General features: G+C 40.3%; 1 protein-coding gene across 9 annotated transcripts in view; it reads left to right on the forward strand.

Annotated features, from left to right (window-relative positions):
• stau2 (staufen double-stranded RNA binding protein 2) overlaps positions 1-13,408 on the forward strand; it is a 116,246-nt gene that overhangs the window by 67,682 nt on the left and 35,156 nt on the right. For 4 of the 9 annotated variants that reach the window (XR_015940731.1, XM_088642224.1, XM_088642222.1 and 1 more), the window contains one exon: positions 4,486-4,599. The exons of 3 other annotated variants lie outside the window; for them this stretch is intronic. Coding sequence is in view for 4 of the 6 variants with exons in the window: in XM_088642224.1 (XP_088498350.1) it covers positions 4,486-4,599 (114 nt within the window). In the remaining 2 variants the exon portion in view is untranslated. The remainder of the gene's footprint in view (positions 1-4,485; positions 4,600-13,408) is intronic. 2 more of the 9 variants (XR_015940732.1, XM_088642223.1) reach the window with 1 other exon arrangement.

The following is a 13,408-nucleotide window of genomic DNA, read 5'->3' on the forward strand; positions in this document are numbered from 1 at the left end:
GCTTTTCTTGCTTTGTTGAATTCCTTGACCTATTCCATCACTGTGGAATAATGAGGGGCTACTCCCACCACCACGACAACCATTCATTCATTTGTGGATGTGCAATGCAGTTCATCCTTTACTTGCACAAATGTGATGACCTAATGTTGCCCAGGCCTTGATAGGTTCATTATTCACTTTTTCTGGAAATAACAGAAGTGCATTAGTCATCCACAGATGGTGATACGTAAATTCTAACTATATACGCAGCTTTCACTGTTCCTTATTGCATAACCTCATTAACTAACACCTTGTGCAGAGTTCACACTGGAACAGTTTTTTTTTTTCCATTTGTTATCTACAAGTTGTTCTTTGAGTCAGATGATTCTGGTATAGATGTATCTGATGGACACCCAGCCATTATTTCGCTCACATTCTCAGTCACATCACGGATACCTTACTTAGATGTGGAAAACCTAATATAAATAAGTAACAAAAAAACATTTTTTAAAGTTGAATGATATTTTAAGTTTAATTATGTAAAAACTACCGCACCCTGGAATTCTCCTGGCAGCCTCTCCACCTTAGCAAATGCCCTGGATAGAAACTAGAAACTAGCTCTCTCCTCACTGGGAATTCGCATGAATAGAAACTAATACCCCCTAGAAAAATTCTTCCCCTAGGGATTTTTTATGGATAGAGACACTCTCCCAATTAGTTTGTCGGGATAGAATTTACCCTATAGGATTCTACAGGGGAGAAGAATCTTCTGGACTTATCCCGCCTTTCCACAAAGGGAGTTCTCCTAGACAGAAACTACACCTAGGGGATTTTCCTAAATATAAGCTACTCCCCCGTCTTTCAGATGAGACGTTAAACCGAGGTCCTGACTCTTAGTGGTCATTAAAGATCCCCGGGCATTTCTTGATAAGAGTAGGGAGTTATCCCGGTGTCCTTGCCAAATTCCCCCCCTCGACCTTTACCGTGGCCTCCAAACTGTCCCCATGTGTGATTGGCTTGCACTGGCCCCGCGATGGACTGGCGTCCTGTCCAGGGTGTACCCTGCCTTGCGCTCGTTGCTTGCCAGGTTGGCTCCGGCCTCCCGCAACACCGTGTGGTATAAAGCGGTTTGGCAAACGACGTGACGTGACGGAAGCTACTCCCCTGTGTAGGGAATTCTCACAGATAGAAACGAGCCCCCCTGCTAGGGAAGTTTCCATAGCAGATACTAGTCACACCCAGGGAGTTCTCTTGGATAGAAACTAGCACCCTGTAAGTGTAATCTCTCCAGGAGAATGGGTGTCTGGATTAACCGTGGGATGCCCAAATGAAACTGTACTGTAAAAATCCTAGAAAATAAATAAAAGGGTTGTATCGGGAAAAAATCCAGCTGTCAATCAGTCAAGAGAGCCGGGGACTCTGGTGAAATAGTTTTAGCATCTGTTGGTGTGTGCTGTTTGCTGAAATGATATCCACCGTTCCTGGGGCCAAACTCGATCTGCAGCCTGCAGGCAGGGAGCCGGCGTGTGTGGGAGGCTCTAGGTTATACTGGTTTACCTCTGTTTAATTGATGTTTGGATCTGCAAACCTCTGGTCATATCCATGTATTTATGAAATATTATTCATAGTGGTAGAAGTGTAAGAGTGGGATTAGAAGTTGTAGCAGTGGTAGTAGATGTAATTAACCATAATTGCTTGCATTTGTATCATACTTTTCATCCCAAAGGATCAAAAAGCTCTTCACATGTAGGAGGGAACTGACGTCATCCACCATTGATTTGCAAACCCAGGTGCCAGCAGCAGCCCTGTTAGTCACACTTGCAGTCCAGTTGGAATGAAATCCAAAGACGCAGGCATACTCCTGGAGCAGGGCTGGGATAATACTCGGAAACACTGTCTTAGAGGTCTCCCCTCCCAGCACTAACCAGCCCCAACCAGCCCCAGCCTTCCTTAGCTTGTGTAATCTGCCAAGACTGTGGGAGCAGTGATGGCTGAAGTCATGGACAGAGAAAGTCAAAGGGCAGACAGTCAAAGAGAGGCAGTCTCTTTTTATGAGCATGTAAAACAGTAATAAGACAGCAAAAAAAGCCATTTTCAGCACTGCATGTTAGAACTGATGTACATTTGCTTGCTGTTTTAAAAAGATTTGTCAACTTGGAAACATTAGTAACAGTATTGGACAAAATATTTACATCATTCTAAATATATATTACAGTACTGTTCACGTTAGTTGAACAGCACCGAAAGGAACATCATTTAATCACTGTAGGTATATCCCTGCTGAAAACATTGCATTATTAACATGACACATTAAAAAAATCTATCAGACTATCAGGCTATCAGACTTTTGCCTGTTTATTTGCCTGCTTTCCGCCTCATCAGGCTGTGTCCTCCTCAGAAGACTTCACAGGTTTTCTGCTGGGCCTTTGAGGTCCTTTTTTTCCCCATTTTTTATGGTGCGCCGCCCAAATGCAAAGGCCCCTTTCCTTTGGTTGAATGATGTTTACAGTGCTACTTAACAGACAGAAAAAAGTCTTTACCCACTGCTGAGTGTTAGACAGAGCGATTAATGAACCTGAGGCGTAGTAATCAAGCATATGTTTTCTTGACACAATGATTGTGCCATACATCATGTAAAAATCTATGGGCCTTTATCCTTCCTTAATGAGCTAGCAAGCAGTCCTTTCACTTTCTGGGTGATTTCCATGCTCTCCTTGCAGCCTGATGGCAGGAGGGTGTCACAGGAGCCGTCTGATAAACTGGCAGTAGGTCTGCCACCAGCTGAGATTAGTAAAATACGATGTTCTGTAATCCCACGCAGATCAAGGAACTCCAACTTTGCAGGAAGTAGCTGAAAGTGACATTTGCTGGCTATTAATGCTTTTCTGGGACAGGGTTGTGGTAGATGGTGGCTCTGGAATATTTGTGTGGGCATAGCTAATTCTCTGGACGTAGTGGTGTGATAGGTTTTAACATGGATCTGTTTTTTTAAACTTGTGAAGTTTCCTTTTAGTACTTCTTAAGCATTTGTCGTGGATTTAAATATTGACCTTCCTTGTTAAAACACGATTAATGTTTGATAAAGAAAAGTATTCAAAATTTGCCTGACATTTCCTGTTTGCAAACAAAAGTTAGAAACCGCTAAAAACAATGACACACAACAAGTTAGAATCGGGTTTCCCAAACTTCTGAATATAATGGTGTGATTATATTCATTAATTAGTTTAAATTTGGCATTTAAAAGGTGAGGTTCTTTAATGCCTCTCTCCTCTGAGTTTTTTACAGCTTGCTATTTGCAGTGTCTAAGGTAAAGTCAGCATTGTACAGTATATACACTGCCTGCGCTGGAAGACTATATAATTAGCAGATACAGTATCTTCACAGTAATCATCCCACAAGACAACAGAGAAATCCCATGAAGTCAGGAATTAGGCCCGGACAGTTTGAAGTTTTTAATTTACTTGGTAGTTATTCAAAGCAGCTTCCGTTTCTACTAATGTGAACAGCTGGGTATTTTACAGGAATAATTCAGGCAGAATACCTTGCTCAAAGTACAGTACAGCAGCACTGTCTCACCTGGGATCTGAACCCACGACCTTCCAGTTATGAGTCCAGAACGCTGCCCACTGCCAGTGTTAGGACTGCGCAGGTTCTGCCTTCCCTCAAATTAAAACAGATAACAGATATATCTGACAGCATTTAATTGCTTCTCCAAAACATATTTGAAATGTATTTGACTCTTTATTTAACTTCTTTTTTTAACACTAAATTACCTTTTATTGGCCTTGTCAGGACTTTTATGTTATGTGTCTCTTATGTTATAAAAGAACCCTCCCCCCAAAAAACTTGCTTTGTGAGTATGCCTAGTCACCCTAGGGTTGCATGCGCATTATTTAGCATTGTGGCTGTTGACAGGGTTAGTGGGCCTGGGCTCTCCCAGGCTGCGGTATTGTGTGGTGCTGGTCTACCCAACCCTTTCTGACCTGTTTCTCATCAGTCTGGCTCAGCCAAAACCCTCCCCTCCACCCCTCCACCCCTCTCGCTGCTGGGTTAAAATGTGCACATAACTCACCCACCCTTGATTCTCTCACTCCTCTTTCTGGAAAGCTTCAGTCACAGATAATATCCTCCTCGATGAGTTGTTGGGTGAAAACGGGCCCTTAAAACTGATTTTCGCTGCTGGGTCTTCGGCAGCGGCCTCCGCGTAGATCAGATGGCGGCGTAACGTCGTTGGTGCCCTCGAAATGCTCGCTTCGATCCACAAGCAGGCTTTCTGAGTGATGGAGCCCGCCCTGGGTGGCAAAGTGGTAGGCCGTTAACCATTAAGTCTCCGGAGTGAAGCAATGAAACGCCCATACCAGCCATACTTCCGTGAGATTTTCTTTTGCAGCTCTTTGTGCATTTGTTGACTGGCGCTAGGGTGCCAGTGCCATGCCTTCTAATACAATGCCGGTACTGTTTGCCAATTAGTATATTAGTATACTTGCCCATATTTTTCTTGTGCAGGTGCAGTATAATGATGGGCCAAATGGCAAAGAGTGCATGACCTACCTAACTCTTTCACCTGTGCAGATGACTTTCCATGGCAGTGGGAGCTCCATTGAAGCTAGCCATGACCAGGTACCGTTCCCGCTACTCGGATCCACCGGGGGGCTGTTCACTGTGGGGTGGCTAACAGATGGAGGGAGACAGCAGGTCACCGGGCTCCTCTGGCATATGTCCTGTGGCCACATGCTTGTGTGGAGAGTCCATGCAGACGGAGGTAAAACGAGCTGTAGACAGCAAACAGGCCATGCCTTGGGAATCTTAATGGCAAGAGGCAGGGGGGGAACACTTCACAGACATGTAGTGTTACATTCTTTGCAATTTAAGTTAATCTCAGGGTATTCAATGGTGATTGAGTCACAGGGAAGTGCTTCTTCGCGGCGGTTTGTGTTTGTGTGATCCTGGAAAACTCTTGAGTATGTCGACAGCTTCTTGTTTCGCAAAGATAGACCATAGACAAGTTGTCAGTTTGTCCTGTTTCCCTTTGCTCGTAATGACAAACACTATTTGATAGTGAAGATGAAAGGTTGAGTCTTCCATTTTTTGAAAGTCTACTCGGTTTCTTAATCTGTCAATTGAATTAAAAAAATATTGCTTGTCTGATGAGACATTTTCTTCTGAAGCTAAATTTGGAATTGTCTTCTTATCTATCTAGTAGCTGTCTTACGTTAGTCAGGCAACTGTCTTTTTCCAAAGCTGTCTCCTAGATGATTTATCTCATGGGAATTGATAGCTCTGTTAATTTTTTTTATCCCTGTAATAAGTTTGATAGCAATCAGCACTTAAAATTGGGTTATTCACGTCAATTAGGAAAATCCTAATATGCCATTTTTCCATGTTGAGAATGATTATGATCAGTTAATAGCAGCAGTCCTAGAGTAGAAGGGCTGTACGGGGTTTCTTTTTTTATCTCTGAATTAATTATAGTGAAATATCCAGCAGATTGCTTCGTTGTCATACAGGCATCTTATTCAGAAGTTGCCTCATTGTGCATTAGCATTGGAGCAGAAAACCAGTTGCTTACATTATCTAAACTAAACATAGGAGAATCTTTTGTTCTGACCTTCAAAGCCTTCTGTCTAATAAAGCCTGTTCTATAACCAGTAATAGGGTTTTCAGTTGTGAGGACAGTGTGTCAGGATGGGAAAGAATGCTGTTTAAGGAAGCGCCCTGTTGTTGCCAAGATCAGTGATGCAGAACCAACTGTTGAATGAGTTTTTTTTTTTTGCTGCTCTTAATTCCTGTACACAGGGATGAATGTCTCGCAGGACAAATTAGACACTGAATGGAGTGTGATTCGACATGCTTACTCTAAACACTCCCCTGCACGCACATTCTCTGCATAGTACCGTATATGTGTGCTTTTTGTTTTGTAGCAAAGTGATGATGATCATTCATTGCAAAGGAGGAAGAGGCAGCTGGAGAGACTTCTGTATCTTAGCCCAGTGATATACAGTATGTATACCATGAGAGGCACTAAAAATACAATAACTGGCGCAGTAGTGCAACTCATTTTAATGGCTCTCAGTGTATATGTAATATTTTTAAAACATTTTCTAGGGATCAAGATTTTCTGCTGTGATCCGTGATGTGTGCTGTTTTTGCATTAATTTTAATACCTGCAAAATTTGCATCAAGGAATAGAAATGCATATAAGCTTCATAATTACACTCTTCCTTTATTTTCAATTCAAACTTAATTTAGCTATTCCAGCGTGATTAGGTGTTGACTGTTGACCCATCAGTGACACAAGGACACATGGATAACACCTGTGTTACCCTCATGAGAGAGCCCCTAGAAGTCTTGGGGCTCCTGCAGAGTCCTGGGCTTCACTGCATGAGGGTGCTGTGGCGTTCTGTAGGGATAGTCCAAGTGAGTTCAGTCGGTTTCAGTTTAAGGGATCTTGATTGTTAAGCTGGCTGCTCACTTCAGTCTTCTTCAACTTCCGTAGTACTCATCTGTAATGGATGCAGGAGGCCATTAACCAAAATGAAATTTAGTCCTTCTGCACTTCCGCACCTGCATGACCTATATCAGATGCAGGATCTGGCATTTGTAGATGGGAGCAGTGAGCTTGCCATACCCCACTTTGTTCAGTCCCAGTACATCAATTCCTCCCAGCGCCAGGTCAGAGCCTCTCTTTCCATATCTTTTGTAATCTGCAGCCTACAGCAAAAGAGAGACGTCCACCATGATGTATCTAGACCCTGGCCTTCCTTACAGAATAGTTGAGACAACACTGCACAAACACACCCTCACCCACCCCAGATCGTCTGTGTATGAGCGCCCCCACCTGGTGTGCTTGCTGTCTAGTAGAGGTGAACAGTGAAACACAAACCAGAGGGCACAAGTGGAAGCTGCGTGGGAATGTATTTAAAACCAAAAAACCAAAGAGAGATATCTTTACCTAAAGGGTTGTGGGAGCGTGGAACAAGCTGCTAGCCATGTCGTTGAAGCTGATACCCTGACTTCTTTCAAGAAACAGCTGAATGAGTTCCTTGGCCGAATGGCCTCCCCTCGTCTGTCACCTTTGTTGTTTTTGTGAGGGTGTGTCAGGAGAGAATTGGGCTACGGTGACTGGATTTATCCAGATTTTTAATGGGTTTTTTTTTTCTGACCAACTCCTACTTCTGGGAGGATAAAACTGTTCAAGGGGGACCCTGTCCCATCATGTGAGGAAAATGTGCTTAATTGTAGGGGTGCAGGACGTGCGCAGAGCAAGCCTTTTCTGGACGTCATGCTTCCGAAATGTATTCATGCATAAACAAGGTGTGTCAAAAAGCCCAGCCTGAGGTAAAGGTTAAAGAAACTATCCATGCTTCACAGTTGAAAGTTGAATGACATTCCTAAGGTGCCCCCATGACATCGCACTGAACTCACTACAGTGTCCATTGAGTGTCCAAATCACTCGTCTTAATGAAGAAGCCTCAGAAGGGCTTTTATTTAATTGGTGTTCTGTGTCTCATCCCTGCATCTAAACCCTTGCTCACTAGTCACTGTAATGACTAAGGTACTGCGATGTACAAGCGAATCTGTTCCTGTTGTGCAGCAGATATTTCACTGCAGAAATGTTCCATTGTGATCTGCGTGCAGAGTTAGCAAGTAAGTAGTGTTTGTTGGCAAAACTGTCTGAAAGTTGAGAGTAGTAGTTCTGTTGGATTAAAAGAAATGTATTCACAAGCCTGCTTGTTTACAACGTAATAGGGTCGCATCACTCTGCTGGATATTTTGTTGCCTTGTTCTGAATCGAAGACAATGACTGCAATAAGGCGCTGCACATACCTGGAAATTTTGTGATGTAAAGTGAGGTTTTGCAAGTTACTGTGTCCATTTTACTTTAATTGTGGTTCGAAATGCACTCATCCATGCTGATTCTGCAGCCAGTTTTTACATTATTATGTTTCTTAACCTTCATCAAATCCAAGACAGATTTCTATAAAAAAACGTGTTCATTGCGAGGTCGAGCACTGTCTAATCAATGCTTGAACCTCTTCCCTTATCTGTATTTTTTAACTCCTTCTATAGTTAACCCAATAACAGTAAGTGAAAAGTCTCAAATAACTCTTCAGTGCAGCTCTATGTCCTGATACGTCATTCAAGTTAAAGAGCATTAATGTTTAAACCTGAATTATTGAATTGTAAAATCCCCTAATCTCCAACCTAATTTAGATATGTAATGTACCTCTTCTGTAAACCTGGTACTGTATATGCACCACTAAACAGTTAACTCTACTGCAAAGCTGCCAGTGTCTGTGGATGGGGGAGTAAGGTGTTGCTCATGTAACATGTGCTTTGAGATGGCAGGTGACAGGGTGAGTCTGGCATGCATGCCAAGATATTTAGTGTTGCCAGTGCTCGGTAGTCGAGCTTCTGTCTTGTTTGTTCACTGTAAACTTCAAAGAATAGATGGAAAATGTTGTTTCATGTCTTTACATGTTGCTGCAGAAAACTATAAGCATTTCCATGTTTTCAACTATTTGAAACACACTGCACATAGCATGTATTAATTCCTGCAGGCATGTTATGGAAGAGGAACAATTTGCTTTATTAGGATTTAATTTGACTAATTCCTCCTTAAGGTGAATAACCAGAGGGCTTCACTTTGTATTTGCAGGTCTGTTATATTGTATTAAAAAGCTCAAGGATCCCAGTGTGTTTGTGTAGTGTGGACGTTTTACTAGAAATAAAGGAGAGGTGTTTAGAGACAGGGATGCAGAAAGGAGCCAAGTCTCACACAGTTCACTTAGCCATTTAATGTAGGAAGCTGCTGGCTGATAACAGTAGATGAAGAGAAGAGAAAGAAGTCCCTGATGTAGAGGAAGAAAAAAAACATTTTTCTTTTGTCTGCTTCACAATAGAAATGTGTCACTGCACTCCTTATGCAATGACATGTACTGTACTACTCAAACAGAAAATGACAATTTCATTTCTTTTTGCAGGGACAAAGCTTCTTTTGTTTGCTTAGAGTAAATTTTAAATCAGCCTTAATCCCAGATTGATTTGTCTCTGGCCAGTGTTTATTAATAAATTGCAGATATTTGGTTTTGTGCTGTGTTCCACTTTATTAAACCGTTTTACTCATGAATGGAGACATGGTTCAGAAATGTGCTTCTAGTAACACACTCTTAACAGTAAAGAGTTTGTAAACTGGAGGCCAGTGTTGTAATTTAATTTTGTCCAAAAATACAAAGAATGGTTCCAATTCACGGAACTTAAAATGCAAAATTACAGTTTTGCACTGAAGCTTCAAAACTGAATCCTAAATCATATTTTTGTCTGCTGAAATCAGAAACTCTTTTAAGTAAACTCAGTTGTTCCTTTTTACTGCTTGGATGAAGTGTCAAAATGTTTCTCTCCTGATAAAAATGTAATTAAATTGGGTCCTTTTATCGGTATCAGTGTTTGTTCGTCTTTTTTGATGCTGCCTCCCTTCAAATTGAATAAGCCCCTAGGTATCCACTGCGCGTTGGTAAATAGAATTAAACATCTTCTCCCAAGAAGTGAAAATTTCATTTGTTGAAGAAAATTAATTGGCTCTTTGACCTTGGTTTTCCTCTGCCGTGCATTTCTGCTTGCCTAGGAAGCAATTTGTAGTGCCTGCATTCCTGCTGTCGGAAAGAAAGCCTTTCATTATGACAAGAAGGGAGAAATTGATTGGGCTGAAGATAAAGACACCTGTTGAGAAAATGGGTAGCTATTGGCAGGTCTGATTCATGACTGAGTGACTGCTCTGCTTGTCTTCACAAGATCCCCACAGTGAGCCTGCTGGCCACCTACAGACCCCTGGTCGTTTGAACTCTCCTCTTCAGGGTGTTTAAAGATGTTAGTACAGCAGGCCGCCCCTGTTGGGTGTTCAAGTGTTACCTAACCGGCAGCTGTTGAAAACTTTTCAGTTGTGTCATGTAATGCTTTCATAACAGCCTTGTTCTGTCTTTGTTTTTTACAGCCACTGTCTGAACTAACACTGTTTTCCTAAAAACATACTCCATTGCTCTTGTTCAGGCAAACTTTAAAAGATTTTTATTTTGTTCAATTTCATTAATTGACTCATTGTGATATTGTTGTAATTCCTTTCCGTTTTATCCCTGGTTGTAAACGCCAAATGCTCAAGCTCATTTTTATGTGAAATTGACTTTTTTTTTTCCCATGAGAAAACAGCCTCAGAATTTTTTAAAGAGTAGTTTTAGTTGCAGGTTTATTTTTTCTCTAATAGGTGAAATGGATATTAGAGTTCTAGAGTTATGTAGGGTCCTTTCTGCTTGTCTTTCCAGTTTTAACACAACTCCAGATGAACGTGTTTGTCACACTGCTCTGTTGGGTTTTTTTTTTTGCTTTGTTACAGATTTTTTTCTTGAAGTTCTTGAAATAGCATGAAAAAATGTTTTAGGTGCTTATTAGAAATCTGTAAGTTTATCAATTTAACTGCTAAACTGTGCATTGGTAATTTGCGTTGTAAATTCAGTTTCCTGCTGTTGGTTTTATAGCCCCTTTAGCTAATAGGCATTGATGTTTTATGTGTATATTAATACAGCTTTCAGTGCGTCTTACAAGATTTTGCATTCTCCGTTCTGTAATTTTGAAATTTGGCCTAATAATTTTGTAATGTAATTTTAGCATTGCTTTAGTCCTCTAATGGGATTTAAGAACATCTGTCCCATTATTTATAATCGTTTTAAGTTGTGGTTCTTTACAGAAGAAAATGTAAAATGTTGTTACATGAAATCTTTTTGTCATAAATATGTGAAATGTTTTTAGTTCATATCTTATTGGATTTCTATTTTCATTTCATATTTCGCCTCATGAAGCAGCACTTGTAAGGGCTTTGTTAATATTTTGTAAATAAGATTAGTTATTTACATGGTGTGAAAAGTGCCAGAAGACACATGTCAATAACTAATGTTGCTGTGCCTTTAGCACATCGTTCGCCATGTTTGTCAATGATTGTAAATGAGAGGAGGCCAGACCATTCAGACCACTTAGCCTTAGATTAGAGGATTAGACTCAGAGCTCGTTCCATACCCCCACAACCCTTTGTGCAAAGAAGTGCCTTCTGTTGTGTCTTCTATTCTCAGTTGGATAATTCCTCCATGGATAATTCCCAAATAATGATATTGCTCCTGAAAGCAATGTGAGTTTGACTCGGTACATTTTGGATATTGCCCAATGGGGAAATAGACAGTATACACACTGGTTAAAGAGTCACACGATCACAGTATCATTGCAGATACAAATGTCCTCCGGTTTCAAGAATGTAGATGCAGACTGCACTTAATGGAATGTTTTAGGAGTTCTGGTATTAAGTACTACATGTGATGTACTCATAGAAAAAAAGCTGTGATGTTTTGGTTTAGATTTAATTTCTGCATTTAGCTTAAACATGGCACCAAAGTTGTCAATTTGAACCTCATACTATGCTTAGTCATATGTGTAAAGTACCAATACTCGAAATATCTTTGGAATTGAATTTACAAAATACGTGCTTCAGGGCTACTAATGTTTATTTGTACGTGCTTAATTTGCTATAATTATAAAGTTCTGTTTAGTGCATAAAATGTATATACCGTTTACTTTCTCGAATTGAGATATTCCTTGCTACCTTGATTTGCATAAGATGGGGTTTTTGTTGCATTAGGATTCTACACTGATGTCAGATAGATTTTAGTTAAAGATGTTTTCATAGTTTTAATATGTAATGAAAGCACAGTTTAATGATCAGAAAGAGAGTGTACGTTATTGGCATTAATAACTCATAGGCAGATTAATGAAATGTCAACACATTCGGAGCGTATAGACCTGTTAGTTGGTCCTCTACCTGTTTCTGTGTTCATTTCTATGTTCCCTTTAAATTCCTTTTGTGCTCTTTTGTTTTCATATTAACTTGCCACACTCATCTCTCCCCCTCAAACATCAGAACTGCTGCTCAGAGGCCTCACACTGTATTAATTGGGCAGAGGTTTATTCTCAGTGATGAATCGTGTCTTTATTTGCAATAAGTGGCTAAAGATCTTAAATATTGCAAAACACTGAAAAGGGCTGCTTTGTTGTTATAGTGGGTTTTACAGTCTGCAGTACACATTTCAAACTAACATTCACATTTCACAAATTTCAAAGTTTAAGAGCTTGCAGAAATAAGTATGAAAACTCATATGCTAGGATTTATATTGGATAAAAGCTTTTGACTGACTGGAGGTATTTGTCATAAACTACTTGTAATACAAATTCACAGTTTCACTTTTCATGTCCTGTATCCCATTGTAGTGCATAAAAAAGTGAAAGCTGTAACTAAACTGCTTCAAGTTAGAATCTGGATGCTCTAAAATATTCCAAGCCATTTTGTGTTTGAATTTATGAATCCTGGTAATATCTTTGGAATAAAATGTAGAGAAGACCTCAACAGGAAACTGTTTTCATAAATGAGACATTTGTATCTTCAGTGTTACTGATTAGATTTATGTAGTATAATGGGATTTTTTTGCATTGCCTTTCTTCTGTGTGGACACCTACAGATGTGTAATATAGCTGCAGATTACATAGGCAGAACCTTGGGCTGTAGGGCAACTTTTATTTTCATTATGGGGAGCTCTCCTAGAGCCATGCTTGTGGGAGAGTTTTTGCCGATACCCAGGACTCTCATTAAAGTCATAAATCCTGGGGCCCACAGACTAGACAATTTCTTACACATGTAAATGCACAGAACTGCGTTATGGTTTGGTGCAGGGCTAACAGAACTCTCATTATTGTCAGTACATCAGTACATCCTTCTTTATGTGACCTCAGGAAAATGAAAACACACTCCAGATATGAAGGCCAAAAGAGAAAATGCTCTACTAATTAAAACAGGGAACAGACATATTGTTTTCTTTGTAGTTGCTTTATATGAATCCATTTCCTTGCCCTGATTTCTTTCTTTAAGCTGACTGGATTGCTGCATGCTAAAGGGTTTCACCACCTTTCTTTCCGGCCGCGATTTCTAAAAATGAAAAATTTGGAAGTTCTGATTTTGCCACCCGACCGACATGTTCATGTCCTGGAATGCGAAAAAGTATGAATCTTAACAAAGCAGTAATCCACACGGTTCTTTCAGCCTGTGTAAGCTTCATATTGTACAGCCTTTTTTTAAGTGTTTTGAATCATCCCCAGTGTAAGCCAAATAAAAATAAAAGGAGCGAGAAATCCTTCCCAGGTTATTGCATTTTTTGCCATTCTCGTGCGTAAAGCCATTATATTGTTTTACTCTCTAGTCTTCCATCCTCTGGGTCTCTTATCTCACATTCAATATGACTGTTACTGGCTCCATTCCTTTCATGCCCATTTCTCACATCTTGTCAGTTTCCACTATACAGTACGGGGGAGAAATGATTCTGTGGAGAAGAAAAAAAAGTTT

The sequence above is a fragment of the Lepisosteus platostomus genome, chromosome 8 (assembly GCF_059453375.1).
Source record: "Lepisosteus platostomus isolate fLepPlt1 chromosome 8, fLepPlt1.hap1, whole genome shotgun sequence".
Taxonomy (NCBI): Eukaryota; Metazoa; Chordata; class Actinopteri; order Semionotiformes; family Lepisosteidae; genus Lepisosteus; species Lepisosteus platostomus.